A 22,273-nucleotide genomic window follows, 5' to 3' on the forward strand; every position below is an offset into this window, starting at 1 on the left:
CAGTGCCTGTATGCATGAATCAGAAATCAGATATAGGATGGTCTTTTGGAGTAGGTAAATACATTTTATAGTACATCAAGTAAATTGACATTTTGATTTATCCTGTGTTGTGTGTTAATGATTGGATGGGACCTGACGTCATGCTGCTTTGCCTCATACGTCACACAACCTCGCCCCCTCAGGTTTGCCCACATCCTCTCCAATAATCTGCGGGAAGGCAAACATCCTGTGAGATGAGTGATTCTGTAAACAGACTCACTTTACTAATCAGCAACATATTTACCTTTTGTGGAATGTTAGTTACGCATTAAGTGTCAGTGATGATCTCTGATAGAGAGCTTCACCATCACTCTGTCAGGCTGACGTTTTAAGGTAAATGTACAACGTGTGAAGGCAACTCAGTGTAGGGGAAGTTCACGAGCAACTTAACTGATAGTGAAATATTTTTGAATACACTATAGTTGGTACATTAACTCATTGTAAATGCAAATAATAATATAGAATTATGAAAGCACTGGATGTTTACATAGCAAAAACTAGAGTTCTTCCACATTTCTGGATGAGTTTCTGTTAGCCATTATTTTAAAGAAACTAAAAGATGTAGGTAAGCTTTCTTCTTTAGACAGCTTGGCTTTTCTCTTTTGTGAGCTGACATTTATATTTATTTGACTATTTCTGTTATAATAAATAACAATAAATACTAGAATATCTAAAAACACACAACTAATAAATGTGATCAAGATTTTAATCTGAAATAAGACACAAAATTAAATTATTTATAAAATGTTGGCAAATGAATCGAACAAGTATAGACAGAATTATTATGAACTATTATAATTATTACATTCTTTATTTATTTTACAAAACTACAGTATGTTTACATATCATGTTGGGTACAAAACAAGTACACCATACAAAACACATAGCTATAGTTGTGCTGATACATATTCAACATTACAGTTAATTATTTATAGAATAAAATAATATATAGATAAAATAGTAAAATGTGATATAAATATATATTTAAGAGTTCAAAAGTGAATAAATGCGTGAAAAAGGCAATTAATTTGTTCTGGGGTCTCTTCAAATTTCTATGTTTTAAGAAACTATTGCTTTTTTCACACTGTTTCTAAGAGAAAGACAGTTAAAAAGTGGTAAGTTTTGGTAAGTTTGTGAATTAAGAATTTTCCCAGTGAAGTAAAGAAACTAACACATATTTTAGACATGTGTCTCTGACATAGTAAATAACATCTTTGAAACTGGTGTGTTGATGAAACATGAGACTTTAAATCAGATTAAAGTTGGTGTGAGCGCGCCCCCTAGAGGACGTGTATGACACGTGCACCGGAAACCACGTGGTTTAGCTTTTCACATGCGTGTGTAGCAGCTGTGATGACTTCTCTCTGTTAGTGTTTTGTTTTAACAATAACGTAAAGCGATTTAGTACAGCGACAACATGACCGGCAAATCGGAATTGAAGATAAACTCTCAGTTTGCACAGAGATATGATAAATACCGACAGAAAGAAGAGCTGCAGAGGCGTAAGTGTGACTGCTAACTAGCTATTGATGGCTAAACTATCCCGGTAGCAATACAACGTGGGGAAGTGTAGCAAGCTTTGAGTTGTTTTTGTACGCTGTGTTATTTGTGTAATATATTTTGTGTGTGTCCTGTGTTGTTGTGCAGTGAAGGACCGATACGGAGACCGAGCCGATGAGAGTGAATCAGAGTCGTCTGAGTCCAGCTCTGATGACAGTGAAGTGGTTAGCATCGCTGTTTTCTTCTCTTTACACCTGTGGTTCTCAAACTTTTTCACGAGACCCCCTAAAGAACCCCTAAACTGACACAAACTAGACCACGGATTGCTTTTACATGTTTTATTACATTAAGTGTATGAAACCCATGATCAAAATAGTCATACATTCTGTTATTGTCTTACTCATGGATGGAATTATAGTGAAAATAATTTATTCCCATTTTTGCTGGGGATCCCCTGGAACCCCCTCGAGGACCCCTAGGGGTAACCGGACCCCACTTTGAGAACCACTGGTTTACTCACTCATCACATCACAAGCAGTCAGCCTATCTTTAATTCCCCCCACAGGAACTGGACCCTGAAGTTGAAAGGGATTTTTACAGAACGTTGTCACTGCTGAAGAAGAAAGACCCGAAGATCTATCAGCCTGATGCAAAGTTCTACTCAGAAGGTGATTGATCAGTTCATTTAAGTCTTGCACAGCCTCAAGGACATCTTTTTTTGTTAACAAATGATCTAAACCTCTCAGTTTCAGATGCATCCACTAGTGACGCAAAGCCTTCAACCTCAAAGACGGCGCTGAAGCCCATGTATCTGAAGGATTATGAGCGTAAAGTCATACTGGAAAAGGAAGGGTGAGTGAGCTACTGATGTGCGACCGTTCACAGTATTTAACTGCACCACAATCAGGATTTCTTGGGCTGAATTTCTGTGGTTCAAATTATGAAATCATCCTTAGAGTGAAACACGTTTTGGTGCTGCCTCTGTTACTAAGGAGGTAAAGCACTTGATCAGCTTTCTTGACTTCACTTGATATCACTCCAATCACTGCAGATATTTAGGAGAACTCCAGATGTATAAACGATGCCTACGCACAAAAAACACGCATACAACCACAAACAGCAACGTTACATTTCAGTCCCCTTGCTGAAAGTAAGGATAGGAAGCTTTATAAATCACTCTGTCCTACTGTGATGTAGGAGGGGTTTTAGTCCTAGGTGAAGTCCCGAAATGCCTGATGAATACTTTGTTTTATTTCACAGCAAATATGAAGATGATGATGACAGCGATGATGAAGAGGAGGCTGCCAAGAGAAGAGAGGTGAGCCGTGTTACCAAATATCTTGTTAGCTCTGAAATATGGCAGTTTTCTTAATCATGATTGTTTTTTTGTTTTTTTTTTAAAAAGAGAGCTGCGTCTCCTAGCTACATTCAGGAGCAGAGGGAGCTGAAAGAAAGGTAAGGCTCCAACAGTCGTTAGGTGTCCAGCAGAATTATGTGAAGAATATTTAAGAAAACTACAACCTCTTTTTTCAGCTTCCGTAAGTTCATCCAGGACAGTGACGACGACGACGATGATGATGAGCGCAGTGAGAAAGCAGGAGTATCCCAGCTGTTGACCAGGAGGATCAAAACACAGGAAGAGAAGGTCAGAACGGACAAACGTGCAGGAAGCTGCTCCTTATCTTGTACAAAAGCATCACAGATATATGAATTAACTTCTCTGCGACTATATTTGTTTGTAGGATAAAGAAGAGGCAGACTATGTGGAGTGGCTGAGAGGCCAGGCTGATCTTGACGGACCTGAGGAGGTGAAGGACATGGTGAGTACGTGTAATAGATGGGAAAGAAGTGAAATGGATTTTGCGAGAGTGTTATTTTTGGGTTTGAGTTTAACTTGCTTAGTAATGAGGCTGGTTTGTGTTGAGACAGAAGTACCTACGGGACTACTGGAATGACCCAGAGTTGGACGACAAAGAGTGTTTCCTGAGAGATTATGTCCTAAACAAGGGTTACCTAGACGACGACGATGAACGGTATGTTGCCATCTGTCTGAGCTGTGAAGTGAAGGAAACACAACACATTCAGATTCTCGTACAATAATAAATGTTCCTGATGCGTTAAGGATCCCCACCTATGACGAGGTGGTCCAGGATGATGTGGAGGATTCCGAGGAGGAAGGGGAGACTTTCTTGGAGCGGCAGGATGACTTTGAGCGAAGCTACAACTTCCGCTTTGAAGAGCCCGACGCTCAGCAGATCAAGACCTACCCCCGCAACATCGCCACCTCTGTGCGCTCCAAAGATGACCGCAGAAAACGCAAGAGGGAGGAAGTAAAAGAGAGGAAGGAAAAGGTGTGTACGTAAAAAAGCCGGTGATCCTCTGCTCCTCAGTGACGAATCATAATATGCCTTCATTCATTAGCTAATATAAACCAAACTCTCTCTCTGCTCTTCCTTTGCTCTCTTTCCCACAACTATTTCAGGAGAAAGAGCAGAAACGAGAGCAGCTGAAGCAGCTGAAGAACCTGAAGCGGAACGAGATTATGGAGAAGCTAAAGAGGCTTCAGGAGCTGACTGGCAACCAGGAGCTCGCCTTTAGTCAGGCCGACCTGGAGGGAGACTTTGATCCAAGTCAACACGACCAGCTCATGCAGGTTGGTTCTCACACTCCTACAAAGACTTGGATACATACGACACACAAACAACTTTGAACGATTGTCTCAGATTGTCTGTTAGTATTAGGGCGCCTGCTTAATTGATGGAGAGAGCACTGTCAACATTTTCATATACAACAGTGAGTCTTTCTTCACTTTCTGTTTTTTTTTTAAACTCCAGATTCTTCCTTAATTTAAGCACTGTGTGCACACATATCATGTTCAACAACTCTTGCCACTCACATTGAAAAATATAAGAGCTATGATATATACTTTTTGGGCTACTGACTGTTCGCTCACTATTGAGTGTCTATTATATAAGGAGAAGTAATTTAGAGGATTTCATGTTATTGTTGTAAACTGTGTTGTGTGACAATGGAAAACTTGACAGACATAGCAACAGTAACTAGGGGGGGCGGGGCTTGATCAACTGTCAAATATTACCAGAAGGAAGGCTGTCAATTTCCAGCTCACACAGATGTGTTGTGTTTGGATAATTAGACTTCTCAGGAAAGTGTGTGCCTGAGCAGGTCAGTTTGTCTGGAAGGCATGTTGGGTTAATGTTGTTTCCTCCAACCTTGATCCTCCAACCTCCCTGTTAGTTGACAAAGACGCTCCTGGTAGAAACGTTTACCCAGAGAACTCCTCTGATAACTGAAGTCGGTTGATTAAACGCACTCTTTGCTTTCACTGCAAGACTCCCAGCTCACAGGTGTACTGTGTTTGGCTAATTAGTGCTTGTGCTCAGCAGATGCTACAGCTCAGCTGTTGGAGAGGCTTCCTCTTAATTGAGAGGTTCAGTTTAAACCCATCTCCAGCCAACATGCATGATATTACTACCACTGTGCTTTACTGAGAGAGCACACTCAAATGTTCCTTTTCTAGGTACATTGTAACTCATCAGCAACATTTGGCTCTGTTTTTTTTTCTATTTGCAGAAATTCTTTGGAGATGAATACTACGGAGAGGATGAAGACGAAAAGCCTCAGTTTGAGGATGATGACGAACTGGAGGGTAAGCCTGGGTTTACTTGACATTAGCTGACGCAGCAGTGTTGAACTTTGCACATTTATTTGAAAGCAGTTAGTAATCACATCACCCTTAAAACATTCAACTCAAGATTTTACATTTTGTTGAAGTTTGCAAGGAATCGTGTAGCACCGCAACTAAGAATTATTTTCATTATCGATTAATCTGTCAATTATAATCTTGATTAATAGATTAGTTGGTCAATAAAATGTCAGAAAATGGTGAAAAACATCCATGACTGTTTGCCAAAGCCCAAGGTGACGTCCTCAAATGTCTCGTTTTATCCTCAACAGTCCACAACCCACAAGATATTTAGTTTACTGCCACAGAGGACTAAAGAAACCAGAAAATACTCACATTTGAGTTTTTCTAAGAAACGACTCAAAACAATTAATTGATTATTAAAATAGTTGATTGATTTAATAGTTGAAGACTAATCGATTAATTGTTGCAGCTCTAGAATAGTGTGATTGGGAATGTCTACAGAAAAGGTCAATGTATCATACTGTCTGAAGATATAATCTATGGTTTCTTGTGTGTGTGCAACAGAGCACTGGAACTGGGACACATGGACAGGAGAGGAACGAGAGGGGGAAGGTGGTGAAGAGGAAGAAGGGTATGACATAGAGGACCCCCACTGCGAAGACGCAGACTTCATAGTGAGTGTACCTGTTTTTACAGAAAGCATTATTTCGTCCTGTCAGCTGGTCACCTGTATGGTGCAGAGATCAGCTGGGCAGCTTCTTTTGTTGTTCTGGTAAAGAGAAACTGACTCACCAGAGGTCATCCTGTTGAAATAGATGGACGCAGACTACGACCCCAACCAGCAAACTGCCTCCAAGAAGAAGAAGAAAAAGGAGAGGAAGATGATGAAGAGAGAAGATATGCCACAAATGGGCAAAAAGAAAAAGAAGTCTCACTTTGCAGAGGTCATCACCAAAGACAAGCCTGTGTTTGATCCTAGTAAGTGACCATAAACTTCCTGCCATTGAAACATAACTAGCCCGGGTCTCCCAACACTCAGTAATTTGTTTGGTAGATATGGCAGAAATATATTTGAACATTAATTATGCATTTATCTAATTAATGGCTATCTGTATTTCAGAGGAGAAAAGCTTTGAGCAGTACTTGGATGAGTACTATAAACTGGACTATGAGGATATCATTGATGACCTTCCATGCAGGTTTCGTTACAGGCAGGTTCTGTCCAACGACTTCGGCCTGTCCACTGAGGAGGTGAGAAAAGCAGCACTTCACCAACTCCAAGTAACTGACTGTTCGCTAAACCCTGCCCTCCTTGTTACTGCTACGCCTGTCACACTTTCTGTTGTCGCTCAGTACATGCAGTTTGCAGTGACAGCGGGAAGATTTATCACTCAGAATTTGTAGTAACTTTGAGACAAAAGGGTCCTTGATTCCAGAGAGGTAGACAAAATCAGATTAAAATCTGTAGCTCCATGGATCGCCTGAAAAGGCCGTCTTCTGACTTTTTTAATGTTTCAGGCAGAGTCATTTTAGAAGAGCCTTTATGAAAGGCATTTCATGGCTACATTTGTGATATTGTTTGAAAAGACTGAGGCTAAAGCTACATGTCCCAGGCAAACCGTTAGCTTCATCACCAGTTGAGGGTCCATGTAGAAGACATGGAAATAAAGAGATGGCTTCTTCTTGTAATGCTTTCTAGATCGATTTAGTCCTACGATTATAAGTATAAGGAAAAATGTAACTGTCTTTTAAAATCTAACATAACCCTGTTTAGCTGCTTCAATTACACTTGTCTGTATTTTCAAATGTCTTTTCACTTTTAGCGTTATGAGAGTAAAGGCTCTTAGAATGAGGACTAACCAATTTGTTTGGCAAATGTAATACTATCCTGAGTAACGTTGCTGGATTAACTTACCCAAATCCAATCGAACAGGACAGAGCCCCTAAAATTAGCCCAAACTTTGATTGCATCAAGGATCAGCTTGCATACAGTGGATGTGCTAGTAGTGAGTGACACTTTTTTTTTTTTTTTTTAATATAAACATAACCTGTAATCTCAAAGTACTGTAGTTAGCTAATGATGTGCTCCTTGGTAATACTCGGCTATCACTGGAGGTTGTATGTTAGCTGGGCATGCTAATGACAACATCTTGCATTAGAGCAGATAAACACACGACTACCCACCTGCTAAACTCTAAATACAAAGAAGTACAGCCTCAAATACACCGTCAACATGTGAAGAAATGCTAAGCTATGATTAGACAATCACTGTTTGGGGGAGGGGTTTAGTGAACAGTCAGTTGTTTAAAACAGAAGAATGAATATTATGTAGGCTGATGGATGATTGTTAGTAATGCTGCAGTGATGAGCCTGGAGGTGAATGATCTGGTATTGCTTCCCTCCGGGGAAAGCTCTGACCAGGGAATGATCTCAACTTAATCTTCTCTCTGAGCAGACCACACAGTGAAAATGAATGTCCAATATTCAAAGAGGATGATACAAAAACTCGCCAAATGTATGACCGAAAGATATGATTAATTGATTTGAACTAATGAAATATTCTGGTTCTTTCTTCAGATTTTAAAAGCTGATGACAAGGAGCTGAACCGATGGTGCTCTCTGAAGAAGACATGCATGTTCAGGTACTGACTCTGTCCTCCATGTTTAAGTGTTATGACTGTTGTGTTTCTTTCAGGTCATTTACCACACTTGCATAACTTATTTGTTCTCAGGTCTGACAAGGAAGAGATGTGTGATTTGAAGAACTATCAGATCAAGGCACAGAATGAAAAGAAAAAGAGAGAGATCCTAAACTCTGTATATTCTGAGTAAGTTTAACACAACGCACATACAAGTCAGACATACCCTTGATGATAAATCCACCTTTTCTGTAGAAAATGTTACGTAACAAATGTTTATCTGAACTTTAATCTACAGAGAAGATAAAGAGGCGGCAGAGGGTAAAACCAAGATGGGGAAGAAGCGAAGAGATCGTATAAAGAACGCCGAGAAGCAAGGCAGAGGAGCAGAGGAAGGAGACGCTGCCTCCGACATGGACTCTACGGATGAGACTCTCGCTCAAGCTCTAAGAGAGGCAGGGGACGGCGTGGAAGAAGAGGAGGAAGAGATTCTGATCCCCAAGAAAAAGATGAAACAGGAAGAGGAACCCCAGACGGTGGTTCCCGCTGAAGAAGCGGCAGATAAAACTGATGAGGTGAAAATCAGGACTGAAAGGCCAAAATGGTCCAAGAAGAAGCACAAGCATTCAGGTGGACGCCTCACATCAGGGGTGAAAATAGGTGGCCGGGAGTTCAGTAGACAGAGACTGAAGGCCTATGGTCTGAACCCCAAGAGACTGTTCTTCAGACAGCTCGGCAGAGAGAAACGAAAAGCACAGGAGAAGAGAGAGAAGCAGAAAAACAAGGAGTGATAACTGCTAAGAGATAACTGTTGACAACACAATTCTTTTTTTTTTTTTTTTTTTAAAAATGATCTAGGAATTTAAAAACACTGAGAATTTTGTTCTTTTCCACTGTTTTATGAACTCACATTGACCTTTTTTGATCAACTGACGAAAAAATTTAAAATGGCTACAAATATACTATTGAGTATACAGTTAATCAGATTATAGCCTCTATCGGGAATTGAACCTATTTCTCTTACTACATTTATATTGCATACATGTAGACTTCACAAACTGTAATAAACATGCTGTTAAAATTTGATCCTTGTTCATGATGACATTTCTGCCAAAGTTTGTTAAAGGAAAAAGATGCTTGATATGTTAAGAAAATGTTGCTCTTTCATACTTCTATCGAGTAAGCCTATGTCCTAGTTTTAACCCTCATCTGCAGGCATCTTGGCTGCCGTGCTTTTCCACAGTTGATTCAAAGAAATGTTTGACTCATACATGAATTGGATACTCCCTGGTTTGAACCAGGCGGATGAAAGCAATAGACTGGAGCAGTATATACTAACATGTGGTGGGCTAGATAGAATTTATATCGGTGATCACTGACAGATTAAAGCACTTCACATTTGGAGCTCCTCTCATGACCCTGCTAAAGCCTCCATTAGTTTCTGTGTAACATATGAATGGATAAACACAGCATCCTGAAAGTTAATTCTACCTGCATGTCTGGGTCTCCCTAAACTATTTACTATTTTGGTGTTAGTGTGGTTTGATTCCCAACTACATACTGAAGTCAAATAGATCAAATCAAATAAAGTGACAATGTTTTTGGGGACATTTTCCCCCCTCTCCCCCTACCATATAAGTGGATGTTAGAACAAAATAGATATTGAATATAGATGGAAAACAAAAGGAACGGAGACAAATACAAGAAAAGCTTTTCTTTACTCATTTAAGAAAGCTGGGATATACATTATATATATACTGTATATATATTATGTAGTATTTGAGTTGAGCGCTACATGAACCGTCGCTCAATGACCACTCACTCTTGTACGCTAGGTGGCGGTAAACACGTGAGAAGCTAGTCGAAATCCGCCAATGACCACAGAAGAAGGTTGCCAACCGCCGTTAAAAACCAAGAAGAAGAACGGAAGAGGCGCGCGCTCTGGGTGGAGATTTGAATTACGAAAAGTGTACGGTATGTTGTTTTATGCTCGACCTTTACCAATAAATAGCTTATTTCTTTTATAAACATTACTCTTAACTAGTTAGATATAGAGTCGATGATATTGCTTGTAACGTGTGTTGTGTGTCGGTATCATTTTTATCAGTTTAACAGACATCAGAACCAACGTTTACACTGCGTCTATAAGTCGTTGTAAACAAAACAGCGTACTCGTATGTATTTTAGCAACACAATTGCGTCCTCTTAACTTTAAAAGGGAAATATGGCCTTTCACTCTTTGCCCGGCTGCATTTATTTGAAGCTAAAGATACTTTTTTTTTTACCAGATGTTATGAAACTAGAATATTACGATGCCTTAATTCAGTTCAAACTACAGTAGTAGAGTAACGTTAAGTATCCATCAGGAAGTCAACTCACAGAAAGCACTTTTTATATTTAAGTAACGTTACTACAAAGAACAGTTTGCTGCGTGAGTAATTTTGTAGTTTAGCAAAATTGTGAATTAATTGAGGGACCTTTATTTGTTATTGAGTACTATTACACTGTGACTGTTTTATATATTATATTGAAGGAATTCATCTGAATATTTCCTCCACTAGTGGACAAACAGACAGTTTGGTTATTTATTGTTGTTGATACTGATAATGTGATACCTACAATATTTTCAGTTAAATCTCTTCTGTGTCCTCTATGTGTTTTCTAGCTGCCAGTGTCACCACAATGGCTCAAGGTCACAAATTTCAAGACTTGAAGGAGATGGGGGAGGCGTTGGTGGACTACATCAACAGCAGCCAACCTGACAAACTGAGACAAGTGATAGATGAACACCAGACCCTTTTTGATCAACACATAGAAACAAAAAAGATTGTGACGCAGATTTTAAAAGGCAAGCTTACACACAACGTGAAAATTAATGGGGTTTGCATTCTCACTTCTCTTCTGTGATCTTCAGATGGCTGAATTATGATCTTACCATAATAACTGACCATCATGACACAAGCAGACACCCATTAATACACTCAAAGCTTTTAGTTACTGTCACTGCTACAAGATTAGGCTTTTCTTCTGTAGTGTGTTGTGATTACAGTCAATGTGTATCCATCGTTCTTTTCTAAATTACAATATTTCTAGTCTTATCTTCATCCTCAATGTCCTCCCAATCACTTACCATCTTGTCATCTCTATCATTGGCCTTCAATCCCAGATGTGGCTCAGATTGAAGAGAGTGCAGGCCAGAGGCTGCTGGACATGGAGGAGCAGAAGAAGCAAAGGGAGATGGAGCTCCAGAGTCTGGAGGACCAGTTGAGGCAGTGCACAGCCAAGAGCCAGATCACTGACTCAGAATTACAGTATCTTTTATATGTCTGTGTTTGGATGGTGTGAAGACTATGATTTAGAGCTGCAACGATCAACTGATTAGTCGACAGGCAGAAAATTAATCTGTAACTATTTTCATTATTGAATAATTGTTTGAATAATTTTTTTAAGCGAGTATGCCAAAATTTGCTTGTTTTAGCTTCTCAGATGTGAAGATTTAATGCTTTTCTTTGTCATATATTATAGTAAACTTGTTATCTATGGTTGTTCAGACAAAATAAGACATTTAAAGACGTCACCTTTGACTCCGGGTTGTTATAACAGGCATTTTTCACTTTTTTCTGGCATTTTATTGACAAAACGATCAATCAAATAATCAAGATTATTATGCACTTACAAAAAATCATTCACATGCCAGAAATTGCATTAAATTTTTTCCCATAAATCTCCCCAGTAGTTTTGATCTCAAAATGACTGAATTTGTACAAAATATTTTCTGTGTGATTTTAGCCATTATAGTCCTAAGATAAAAAAAAAAATCAAGACTATTAACAACTAATTTATGAATGCATTGAACATTTTGTCCGTTAGCATCCTTAACCCTCCTCCAGGTTCCTGCAGAGAGAGTTGGAGAATCTGAGAAACACTGAACACGAGCTCGAGACTCTTCAGAACGAAGTGGATGAAGACACCACTGAGATCATCCCTTCAGCAGTGTGAGTCTCACATATTCAGTAATGAAATGTCTTCATTATTGCTACTTTCAGTCACATAAAATGAAAATGACAGTCCTTTTGATTTTGGTGTCTTACCTTTCCATCTCTGGATCCCACGAAAAAATACAAACGTTTTTTCCCTTCTGTTGACTGTGTTACTTACACTTAGAAAAATATTGTCTTTAAAATTGTCTGTTGGGAGAGGTGTACAGGGACATTGTACAATAGAGTAATGTAATAGATACTGAATGTTGTAACAATTTCCTCTACTTGTGTTTTTATTTCTAAGTAATTTTTTTGTGTTGTTTATAGATGTCACAAACAAAAAGATGAGTGATTATTTTTCAGTGAATGGGATTGTTTGCATTTTGTCACCCTGTGACAATAGCTGTGTTGTAAGTAGTTTGATGTATTTTCTGATTTGTATTAATTTTTTAATATATCCTAAACAGATATGTTGCTCAGGTGTACTACCTGATAACCAAGATCAAGTGGGAATATGATACAGAGCCCCGCACTTTGAAAGGAGGTACAGTTTTGTTTTCTGTTGTTATTGTGTGTGTGTGTGGGGGGGGGGGTGTTAATATGTCCTCAGTTTGTCAGTGGTTGTTTTCTCCTCTTGCAGTGCATTACGGTGCAGACTTGGCCACTCCCATCAACATCGATACCTCTATGCAGTCTCGGAGTGACGTAAGCGACCAGCTGTGGGGCTTCGTCAGTCCTAAATGGTAGAGGAAGTGTGGTGGTGTCAGAAATGTTGTGTCTATGATTTCTCTCTGTCTGTTTATTGTTTTCTTTTCTTCTATACATTTATATTGTTTAATAAATTAAATTTCTCTGACCTTTTGGTTCAGTGGTTTTTCTCTTAATGTTTTTCAGCAACATGGATCCATCGGAACATCTTGTTGTTAGACAAGGCTGAGTCGGGTGTCGGCCACTAGGTGTCACTGCGGAGTTATTACGTTTTGTAAAAGCTGGCACAGACTCTGATGAGAAATTGCTGAGAGACAGACTCCTTCATGCATTTTTATTTATTTTTTGTTATGACAACCGAGCCATCATTAAGACAACTGAAAAAACTCCATTCACTGAGGAAGACAGTGAGATGTGGTTGAAAGTTCTAGACGAAGTTTGTAGCTGGACTAGTCAGAAAAATGTATTAAAAATGAGTCAGAGCAAGATCGGCTCACATACAGATGAGTTTGAGGACATTTTAATCTTTAGTACAATTTGCTGTTGATAATGAATGAATGTTGTTAATAACATTTAGTTTTGTTGTGGCGTTATTCTGTTATTGATGTCTTTAGAAATCAGCTTGTACGTTACTGTGTTAGGCATCTGAAAGTGAAACTACCATGTCAAACAATTAAATTAATTTCTCTAATTTGTCAAAAGAGGCCTTATCAGTGGTTGAGGAAGTATTCTGATCCTTTGTGTAAAATAAAAATAGCAATACAATTTTACAATACTCCATTACAACTTGTATTCAAAATGTTAGTAAGGTGTAAGTGAAAGTAAAGACATATGATCAGCAAAATGTACTTAGTATTAAATGTAAAAGTACACACTGTGCAGCAGAATGGCTCCTCAGTGTTAAATTATATATTATAATATTAGATTATTATCACTGATACATTAATGTAAGCAGCAATTTAATGTTGCATCTGGTTGAGATGCAGCTAATTTTAACTATATTAATATATTATTTAGATATTCATTTAGATTAAATACTCAATGATATAACTATATTATTGAGTAGTTAATCTAAAACAATTTATTACATTTTATAAGCCAAGGATGGAGTTTGTATATAAAATATTTGTGAAGTCAGATAAATGCAGTGGAGTAAAAAGTATATTTCTCCCTGAAATGTAGTGAAGTAGAAGTATAAATAACTTAAGTACAAGCAATTGAATAAATATACTTAACACTGCATAATATTGCATAGTTGTTATTATGCTTCCCTGTCTCTCTCTCCCTCGCTCTTTCTTTCTCTCCTAACCCAAATGGTCAAGGCAGATGGCCGCCCACCTAGAGCCCGGTTCTGCTTGAGGTTTCTTCCTGTTAAAGGGGAGTTTTTCCTTGCTGTTGTTTCCTAGTGCTTGTTCATGGGGGAATTGTTGAGTCTCTGTAAATTAAAGAGTACGGTCTAGACCTGCTCTATGTAAAAAGTGCCCTGAGATAACTTCTGTTATGATTCGGCGCTTTATAAATAAAATTGAATTGAATTAATAATGACGAATGAGCAAAAAAGTGGCAGAATATATCACTACTAAGAACAACATACTTGAAACTTCTATTCAGGCAGAATGCGCATTTTCCACAGTGTTTCTGCACTGCTCAACATGCCTGTTATATTATGGCTTACCCCGTTAGGCCCACTTTACCAAGAAATGAAACTTCCTCCTTCTTTGAAAAGGTATCGATGCCACAAATGTATACAACTGCAACATGGTGAGTGGTTTAGAGTGCGTAGGGTGACATACAGCATTAAGAATGCTCATTCTCACTTCTACCATCACTTGCGAGAACCACCACCAATATGTGGTTTCCTTACGGCAAACAGCTTGAACAAGACTTGTTTCTGCAGCTTTATTTCTACTTCCACCACAGGCACATGTCATTAAGTGGTTAACAGGTGGTTTGCATGGAGCTGGGGTCTTGCAAGTTAAAGTTATCTATTCGTCTTTATTTATGCTTAAGTTTCAGTTTGTGCTGATCAGTGTTTATAACACTGTACAGTAACACTCACACTACATTCACTGTTAAAGCTTAACTTGGTATCGACTTCTGTATTGTTAAGACTAACTCAGGATATGGTCATTTATGATATAACTTGAGGTAGGCCTTATAGTGTCAGTGTTGTACGTCATTCAGTACATCATTAGTCAACCTGAATTTGTGTATGCATTTGGGGCACAAAAAAAAGATGTCAATTTTATAATATTGAACTAAAGCGTCTGTGTTTGCAGAGCACTTTGTTTCAAGCCAGCAACCAAATCTTTAAGATAAATTCACAATTTTTTTGTCTCAATATGTGGAATATATAACATATCTTCAAAGTGTTTAATGTAATTTACATCATTTGGATTTTCTTCTTTCTCAGTATGTGCTGTCCTGTAGTTTATCATATTGTGTATTATATGTATTAGTGAGTGCTACATGTAAACATTTAGTCAAGCAGTAAGACACGGGAAGGATGTCGATCAGTGAGAGATCTTTAACTGTCTAGACATTAACCAATCAACAAAATAACCTTTCTGACAACTGGATCAGGTGACTCATTCTCAGATTAAAGAATATACCAACCTAAATGTAAACAATCATTCACATCTGTTTATTCAGTGCACATATAAAACTGACATAACTTAAGTGAGGTTTTTACAATACAAAATGCATTTCTGATAAGTCCAGAAAAGGCTATATATATATTTACAAGGTATAATAAAAATCAGTAAATAGATTTATTTTCTCTTTACATTTATGTACAAGATCAAAATTGTTAAAACGTCAATTTTTGTTCCACTGTTACCACAATGAAATTCCCCTGAACACTGAAGCCCACATACTTTGTTATACAGGCTCTGACAGATTTCTTTCATGTGGGACAAGATTATATCTGCTCTTTCGCTAGAAATCCATCATTTCATGGTTTTAAGATGAACTTTCTCCAACAAAAAAGTTCTTAAGTCTCTTGTTTTTGTCCACATGCTTTAGCATATCACAGGGATATTCCAGTCCCTTAAATCAAACCTCCACTGTCAGCTTTATTGCTTTTAGTCATTCATCAAATGCTGCTACATATGTTGAAAGGACCTCCAAAGCTGCAAACCAACCAGCACAACCCTCCATATGACGTCTTCAGTGCGTCTCCAGGCCGCTGAGCCTCTGATCTTGGTCGAGGGGGACCTCTACCCAACGTTGCTGCTGACCAAAACTCAGATGGCAGAAATTACATGGTTTTGGCAGCAGAACTTGGGTGTGGATGCTCCATGTTTGTAACAACATATCATTATATGCTACACAGGAGGGAGAGGAGATAAGGATAAATCTCATGCTTGGGCTTGAGCCCCAGTCTATAAGATGTACAGCATAATTGGCTGTATTTATATGAAACATATGCACACAGTTGAACTCTTTGATTTCATCTTATGTGCAAAAGCAAACACTGAAATGATTAAATTGCATTTCTCCAAAAGGAATATCCTCTGACAAATACTGGCCTTGGAGAGGCAAAAGCGCCATTTTTCAAACATAATGCTAGTTTTTCACAAGAAACTTCAACTATTAAGGCTTGGACATTTCTGTTTGTCATCATTACATTATTACAGAAAATATGAACAGACAATTGAAAAAGATAATAATTCACCAAAAAGGTCTTTCTACCAGTTTGGACACCTATCACATACATTGAGCTTATTGTATTCATGAGGATTAATACCAAAACCGTGGCAGAGTGCAACAGAAAACTTCACTCCTGTCATACATGTTTGCTCGACTGAAGCAAATGTGCGACTCAGTTTAGAGAGAATCAGCCTCGACGTATCAGTGGTCCAGTTCTTAGTCTGCTCTCAGTGCAAAGTCAAAGTGGGCCCCTGTATCATGTCTTAGACATCCTGGGGTAGATGACTTTAATAGTAGAGGGCGTAAAGTTCCCGGAGGATACTGTTGTCTCCACTCCCTCCAGTCTGTGAGAGGCTGCATCAGTCTTACTGGTGCTGCACTCCAAGAAGGGCATCCCAATCTTCTTCATGTGTCCATCTTTTGTCAGAAGGCAGTGTCTGCAGAGAAGCCTGAGGATAGCCCTCCTCATGTCCTTGCTGGTCAGGGTGTAGATGATAGGGTTAAGAAGGGAGTTGAACATAGCGATGCCCAAGAAGTAGTCTGCCTTAAAGAGCACTTCGCAGGTTTTGGCTTTACAGAAGAAGTCCAGCAGTAGGAGGATGAAGAGGGGCAGCCAACATGCGATGAAGACCCCAAGGACTATGGTGACTGTCTTCAGCAGGGCCATGTACTTCTGGGACTTGCGGTAAAGGCCTTTTCGGTGTGGATTTGAACCGAGGCGCTGGGTGTTGGACTTGACAATGCGGAAGATGCGGACATACAGCACCACGATGGACATGAGGATGGCACTGAAGATGGTGATGCAGAAGAGGATGTAACTCTTGGCGTAGAGCGGCAGGACTGTGGAGCACTGCTCCAGCCGTCCCATGCAATTCCAGCCCAGGACAGGCAGGACACCCAGGAACACCGACAACACCCAACTCGCTCCGATCAGAGCAAACATCCGCCCCTGTTTGTCCCCCTGGTACGGCTTCATCCTCACCATGGTAACATGACGCTCGATAGCGATGGCCAGCAAACTGATGACGGAGGCAGCCAGCATGATGAACACACCCCCCTCCCTCAGGAACCACAGCACCGGGGTCATGTTTAATGTGTTGGCTCCGGATGTTATGAGGTTTACCATGTAGGTGAAACCTGCGAGCAGGTCAGAGAGAGTCAAGTTGCCCAATAAATAGTACATTGGCAGATGGAATTTCTTGTTCTTCCAGATAGCCAGAAGCACCACAGCATTTTCTAAAACAATCAGCAAGCAGACCAGCAGAAAAGCTATGGCCTCTGGTTTGAGTCCTTCCTTATACTTGTTCTCCTTCAGCTTTCCTGTGTAGTTGTAGTGCTCAATGATGACTGCATTGCTCTGGTACTCACGAAACATCTCACGAAGCAGATTTCCTGTTGAGGGGGACGTTGGGATCGCAGATGGAGCTACACCAGTATAGGTAGCATGGAAAGTCTCTGTTGCCATTTTAGGTATTTTCCAGAGGAAGAAACTGTCTTTTCTTCACCTTTTCTGATACGTTTTGAAATTAGATCCACAGATTAGGTGTCATAAAGTCCTTTGGTTGTGCATTCTTTCTTCTTGGTTTGGAATTGAAGACGTGAGAAGACAGAAGTTGTCAGTTCTTATATGCAGGGGAAAAAGTGTTCCCTTTGATGCTATCAAATAGGATTTCCTGTGGTTTGAGAATTTTCCTTCAAAAATCAAAATTTTTCATTTCCCCAGCTGCACACTAGGAGGCGACGAGAGCCAGCCTGCATGAAAAAAGAAGTAAAGAAAAATTAGTATTGATGACAGAAAATAAACATTATCATTAAAGTCAGGAAATAGACTATTACATACGTTTAGAGACTCTCGCATGTTCAGAATTCATGGATAATTACAGATAATAGCGATCATATCAATAGGACTAATAACAAATAATGAGGGGAAAGCCTCAAATACGGGAAATGACCACTTGCAGCAGAACTTTAAAAAGTTTGTATTCGATGGGAATAAAAATGAGAAAACACTTTAAATGTCTAGATTCAAATTAACCTTTTAGTTGAACGTTTTTTTCTTAATCCATTTAATATTGGTGGCAGAGTTTTTTCTGCAAGTGATGATTTAAACCCACACAACATTTGCAAACTATGAGACACAACAGCTAGAAACCGACAGATTATATATGTTTGTGTATAATTAATGCGTAAATACACATAGAAGCTGTGCGTAAATACGCGTCTATTTAAGTATACAAACCGGCAACTCTAATTCGTATTAATAATTAGGTTGAGCTTACTGGTTTACTTCTTTAGTCACATAAATAGACAGTTTTAAAAATGTCGGTATATCGTCAAAACTACCCCAAACTATCCATACTATACGGATACTACAAGAGTTAAAAACGACCACTTTTAAAGTCACTCTAAACGCATTACTGAGCAGCACGGACACACTTTACGCTCCGATAGACATATTATCGTAGCAACGCGGTAAAAACGTAACTTTTAAAAAACGTTTTCACGCACCTGTAAAAAACGTTGAAATATCCAGTAAAACTTTCGTAGTGGCAGAAGTTATCCCACGGCCGGAGGAGGAGAGGCTCTGTCGATCAGCACGCACCACAGCGACATGTGTGGGAGCGAAGCAGGACAGGACTCAACGTGTAGTGGGTTGGTCTATAATGTTTTTGCCCTTCAACGATTTTCCTCCCTCCCCGCCTGACCTCTTGAATTTTTTTTCCCCCCTCAGGAGGAATTAAAGTTCGATGCCAGATTACGTGTTTCTGTTTGTTGTTGCAACGGAGAGAAAGAAAGTGAGATGTTCGGTTTATCAGTTTGCCCGCAGGTACACTCAGGCTACTGTAGAATGCTTTTCCTGCTAGTCTGTTTGTATTTGATGTGCAGTATATCATTACAGCTCCATGTTGCTCTTCAGGTTTGTCAGATTATGAGGGAAAAAAACAACCTCTCTCTCTCTCTGTCTATCACTCTCCCACGGTTAATAAAAGAGACACATCACTCTGATGTGAACTCAAAACTAAAACATCAAGTTAATCTGTCAGTGGATAAATAGTGACAGTGGTGCAGCTGGACTTGTTTTCCAGTCCTGAAATCCCAGATTTCAGAAAATAACTTCCTCCCATATGAGCTTCATAAAGTTCACACATCAATACTCACTTTTTTTTTTGCACACATGTCATTTTTAAGTCTTTTTCTTAACTTGCTTTCACTACTTAAGTCTCTGGATTGATATTATTTGTCTTCCTTATAAATTGCTTTGTATTTTGCTGTGCTAAAGAAATTAAGATGATGAATACTGATTGCTGTAAATGAGTTTAGTCACCTTCTATATCTCATTGCAGTCTGTCCCTAAACTCACTATCACAATAGCAAACACAGCTGGAGAGATCCACAGCACAACACAAACAGTTGTATCCTCAAACCCATTATTTCAGCCTCAGATAACTATCAGCTTCAGATCTTTGGGTTTTGGACTGTTGGTTGGACAAAAAAAGACATTTGAAGACATTTTCTTGGACTCAGGGAAATTGTGATTGTATTCCTTAACTATTTTTTGACATTTTGTAGACTAAATTATTTATCTTAAACTTGATAACAGATTAATCAATAATTAGAATCATTAGTCGCAGTCCTAGATTCTCCACTTCAATCAGTGTCATCAGTTGTGTTACATTGAATAACGTCACCCGGCCCCATGATTAAAGGCAGGACAAAAAGTAAGTTGTAGTAAAGTCCCACAGGATACATCAATATTCATATTTGAATAAATAAATGACATTAATCTATTATTTGCTGTTATATAGTTGGAACATTTCCAACCTATTCCACCAAACAATTATCAGTTTGGTTGAATATGAGTATGACCTTAATCCTACTGATGTGTCCTTGATTGGACACTGGTAGAATGATGAGGAAATTACACAAGATGATGGTGAGTGAGTGAAGGCCGGAGTGAACCTTCTCTAAACAGGAAACTGCCTCATTGTGCCTAGAAAGGAGAGGGATATCCTTGAGAAAAACACAGATGAAGTCACTGGTCAGAAGTGACACATAGAGGAGGGGGAGGGGGGGTCTGTGACTATAGTGTGACGTACAAAACTTCAGAGCAAATAATTGACAACTGAGTCATTTCCTCACCACGTATTGATGGAAGATTTTACAAAAAATGTTGCCTGGTGGTCCCCTAATTTTAGTCGTTTTCTTTTTTCCCCGCCTTAACAGGATTGTTCTTATTTTAGCTTTGCCTGTTGAGCCTGGCAGCTCCTCTAACCACACCTGCCTGTCTGGGATCTCAGTCTTCATCCCCTTTAGGTGATTTCCAGTTGGTGTCTCCCTGCTTGTAGATACTCCTTAACTCATCTTCCTCTGCTCCCTGAGGCCCACCCAAGTGATAACCAGGTTGAAATGCTCTTCACGAGCCTTGTCAGCAGAGGGGCAGTTAACACCCTGCAGTGACACTGTGACAAGCTCTCAGTGTGCTGCCTCTGATTAGTTAACACACAAAGACATGAGAGCAGGACTCCCTGCTCTGTCTTTTTTTTTTCCCACAGTAGGGATCTACTCTGTCACTGCTTCTTCCCCCTCAGGCCACAAGCAAACTTTTAGCACAGAATGACCAGTCCGAACCCACTGAGTCGTCTCACTGCCTGGGGGGCTCTCTCTATACAGCATGTTCTGTCCAACACTCCTGGCTCAGGGTGATTTTTCCTGTGACGTTAATGCGCTTGCAGAAAGGAAGTCAGTCAGTCCTGCTTTTGTCATGAGAGCCCGCTTTAGATTTACTGTTGTTTGTGCGGAGAACGGTGTTGTCTCCTTTACTTGCTAATTGTCTGGCTGCTGTCTGACAGTGACTAATGAGATGTTTGAGCAAATAATCCTAAAGTGACTGTTTCTTTTTTCCCTTATTGGAAGAAGGTCACAGGTCATGTACTTTTTCACACGATGTTGTTGCTTCTGAGAGTGTGTTTGGGTTCAATTCACACATACTGAAAACACTTTTTTTTTAAACTCAAGCAGCAAATACTAAAAACCCGTTGCAGTTCTCTGCTCTGAGGTGTTACTGGTGTCTTATTTGATGCAAAATTACACCTCAAAGTGAGATTCTCACCTCTTGCTAACAGTCGAAAACACACAGCCTCAATGTTTAGTGTTATTTTCCAGTGACAATGGAAAGCATTCACACCTTTGTAATTCAAACAATTAATGCTTTTTGGACTTTTGAATGTAGAGTCAGGGTGTGCTATAAGTTGCATGCTTACATGTGCTGGTTGCTTAGTAGAGTTACCCGTGTTTCATGTGGAACAAACCTTGCTAACTGGCTCCAGGTAACTATGTAGCACGCAAACATGAGAATGGTATCAATCTTCTCATCTAACTCTATGCAAGAAAGCAAATAAGTGTGTTTCTCAAAATGTCAAACTATTCCTTTAACTTTTTAGCTGTGACAGAAGGTCAGTTTTCATTTTGAAAGTGTTGAGTTTGATGTCCTTCTGGACAGTAAAGGTTGAATTGAGTTTTGTTTTTTTTTGCTTCTGCTGTGTGTTTGTCAGAGACAGACGTGATCCTGGATGATAAGAAAAAAAGATACAACCGAGTCCAGTGGGAAAAAAAACAAAGAAAAAGGGAAAACACAGGAATTTATATATAAACTCAAATGTAATGTCCAGTGCTGTAGTGGCTGCCAGAGATTTATGGGAATCCTAGAAATAGCCTTTGTCCAGCTTTTCTGCCACTCTGTTTCATGTGCAGCTGTGCCGGCCCGTGACCTCAGTTCCAGCTCCTAATAAGGGGAAATGGGAAGAACATGTTGGATATGTTTTTTTTCCATTGCATGCATGCTGTCCAGACAAGCTACCTGACTCTCCCCTCCAGACTCCAGTCTCCAGCTGCTCTATCAGCATGTCTGCTGTCCCTTCTTTTCTTATCCTTAGTGTCTCACAGTCAAAGCATCCAAATTCAGATCAGATTGCATCTACAACCTTAAACTCAAACGCACACATATCTCAGCACAGCCACAGCACGGTTTACTTGACCATTTCTTCTGCTTCTCATTTAATTGTGTTCTCTCAATCATGCAAACAGATGCA

The 22,273-nt window shown here is 39.4% G+C and overlaps 3 protein-coding genes and 1 non-coding gene across 6 annotated transcripts; 3 read left to right on the plus strand and 1 right to left on the minus strand.

The window, feature by feature from the left end:
* The first annotated feature begins 1,339 nt into the window (after positions 1–1,339).
* On the plus strand, positions 1,340–8,931 carry kri1 (KRI1 homolog). 2 transcript variants are annotated; one of them, XM_044331604.1, is made up of 18 exons: positions 1,340–1,541; positions 1,687–1,763; positions 2,105–2,207; positions 2,286–2,391; positions 2,800–2,857; positions 2,945–2,994; positions 3,073–3,184; positions 3,282–3,359; positions 3,469–3,572; positions 3,662–3,890; positions 4,022–4,192; positions 5,131–5,206; positions 5,771–5,880; positions 6,022–6,184; positions 6,327–6,457; positions 7,784–7,848; positions 7,939–8,034; positions 8,144–8,931. In XM_044331604.1, exons 1-18 carry the CDS (start codon positions 1,457–1,459, stop codon positions 8,634–8,636), a joined length of 2,307 nt encoding a protein of 768 aa, XP_044187539.1. In that variant the 5' UTR covers positions 1,340–1,456; the 3' UTR covers positions 8,637–8,931. The 2 variants fall into 2 exon arrangements, with proteins under 2 accessions (XP_044187539.1, XP_044187540.1); XM_044331605.1 differs by having other exon boundaries at positions 2,292–2,391.
* Positions 7,563–7,661, plus strand: LOC122967828. The gene has a single exon (XR_006398685.1). It is a non-coding gene; the product is annotated as a Z30 small nucleolar RNA (small nucleolar RNA).
* Positions 8,932–9,704: 773 nt separating the features above from the next.
* Positions 9,705–12,681, plus strand: spc24 (SPC24 component of NDC80 kinetochore complex). Of its 2 annotated transcripts, none has more exons than XM_044331644.1 (6): positions 9,705–9,819; positions 10,511–10,693; positions 11,012–11,156; positions 11,736–11,840; positions 12,293–12,369; positions 12,466–12,681. In XM_044331644.1, the coding sequence occupies exons 1-6, from the start codon at positions 9,720–9,722 to the stop codon at positions 12,570–12,572; spliced, it is 717 nt and encodes a 238-aa protein (XP_044187579.1). In that variant the 5' UTR covers positions 9,705–9,719; the 3' UTR covers positions 12,573–12,681. The 2 variants fall into 2 exon arrangements, with proteins under 2 accessions (XP_044187579.1, XP_044187580.1); XM_044331645.1 differs by lacking the exon at positions 9,705–9,819 and adding an exon at positions 9,996–10,019.
* A 2,475-nt stretch (positions 12,682–15,156) lies between these two features.
* On the minus strand, positions 15,157–18,865 carry s1pr5a (sphingosine-1-phosphate receptor 5a). Its single transcript, XM_044331631.1, has 2 exons — positions 18,693–18,865; positions 15,157–17,936 (listed from the first exon to the last, which is right to left on the minus strand). Exon 2 carries the CDS (start codon positions 17,647–17,649, stop codon positions 16,441–16,443), a length of 1,209 nt encoding a protein of 402 aa, XP_044187566.1. The 5' UTR covers positions 17,650–17,936; positions 18,693–18,865; the 3' UTR covers positions 15,157–16,440.
* Between the last annotated feature and the right edge of the window lie 3,408 nt (positions 18,866–22,273).

The sequence above is a fragment of the Thunnus albacares genome, chromosome 17 (assembly GCF_914725855.1).
Source record: "Thunnus albacares chromosome 17, fThuAlb1.1, whole genome shotgun sequence".
NCBI classification, from domain to species: Eukaryota; Metazoa; Chordata; class Actinopteri; order Scombriformes; family Scombridae; genus Thunnus; species Thunnus albacares.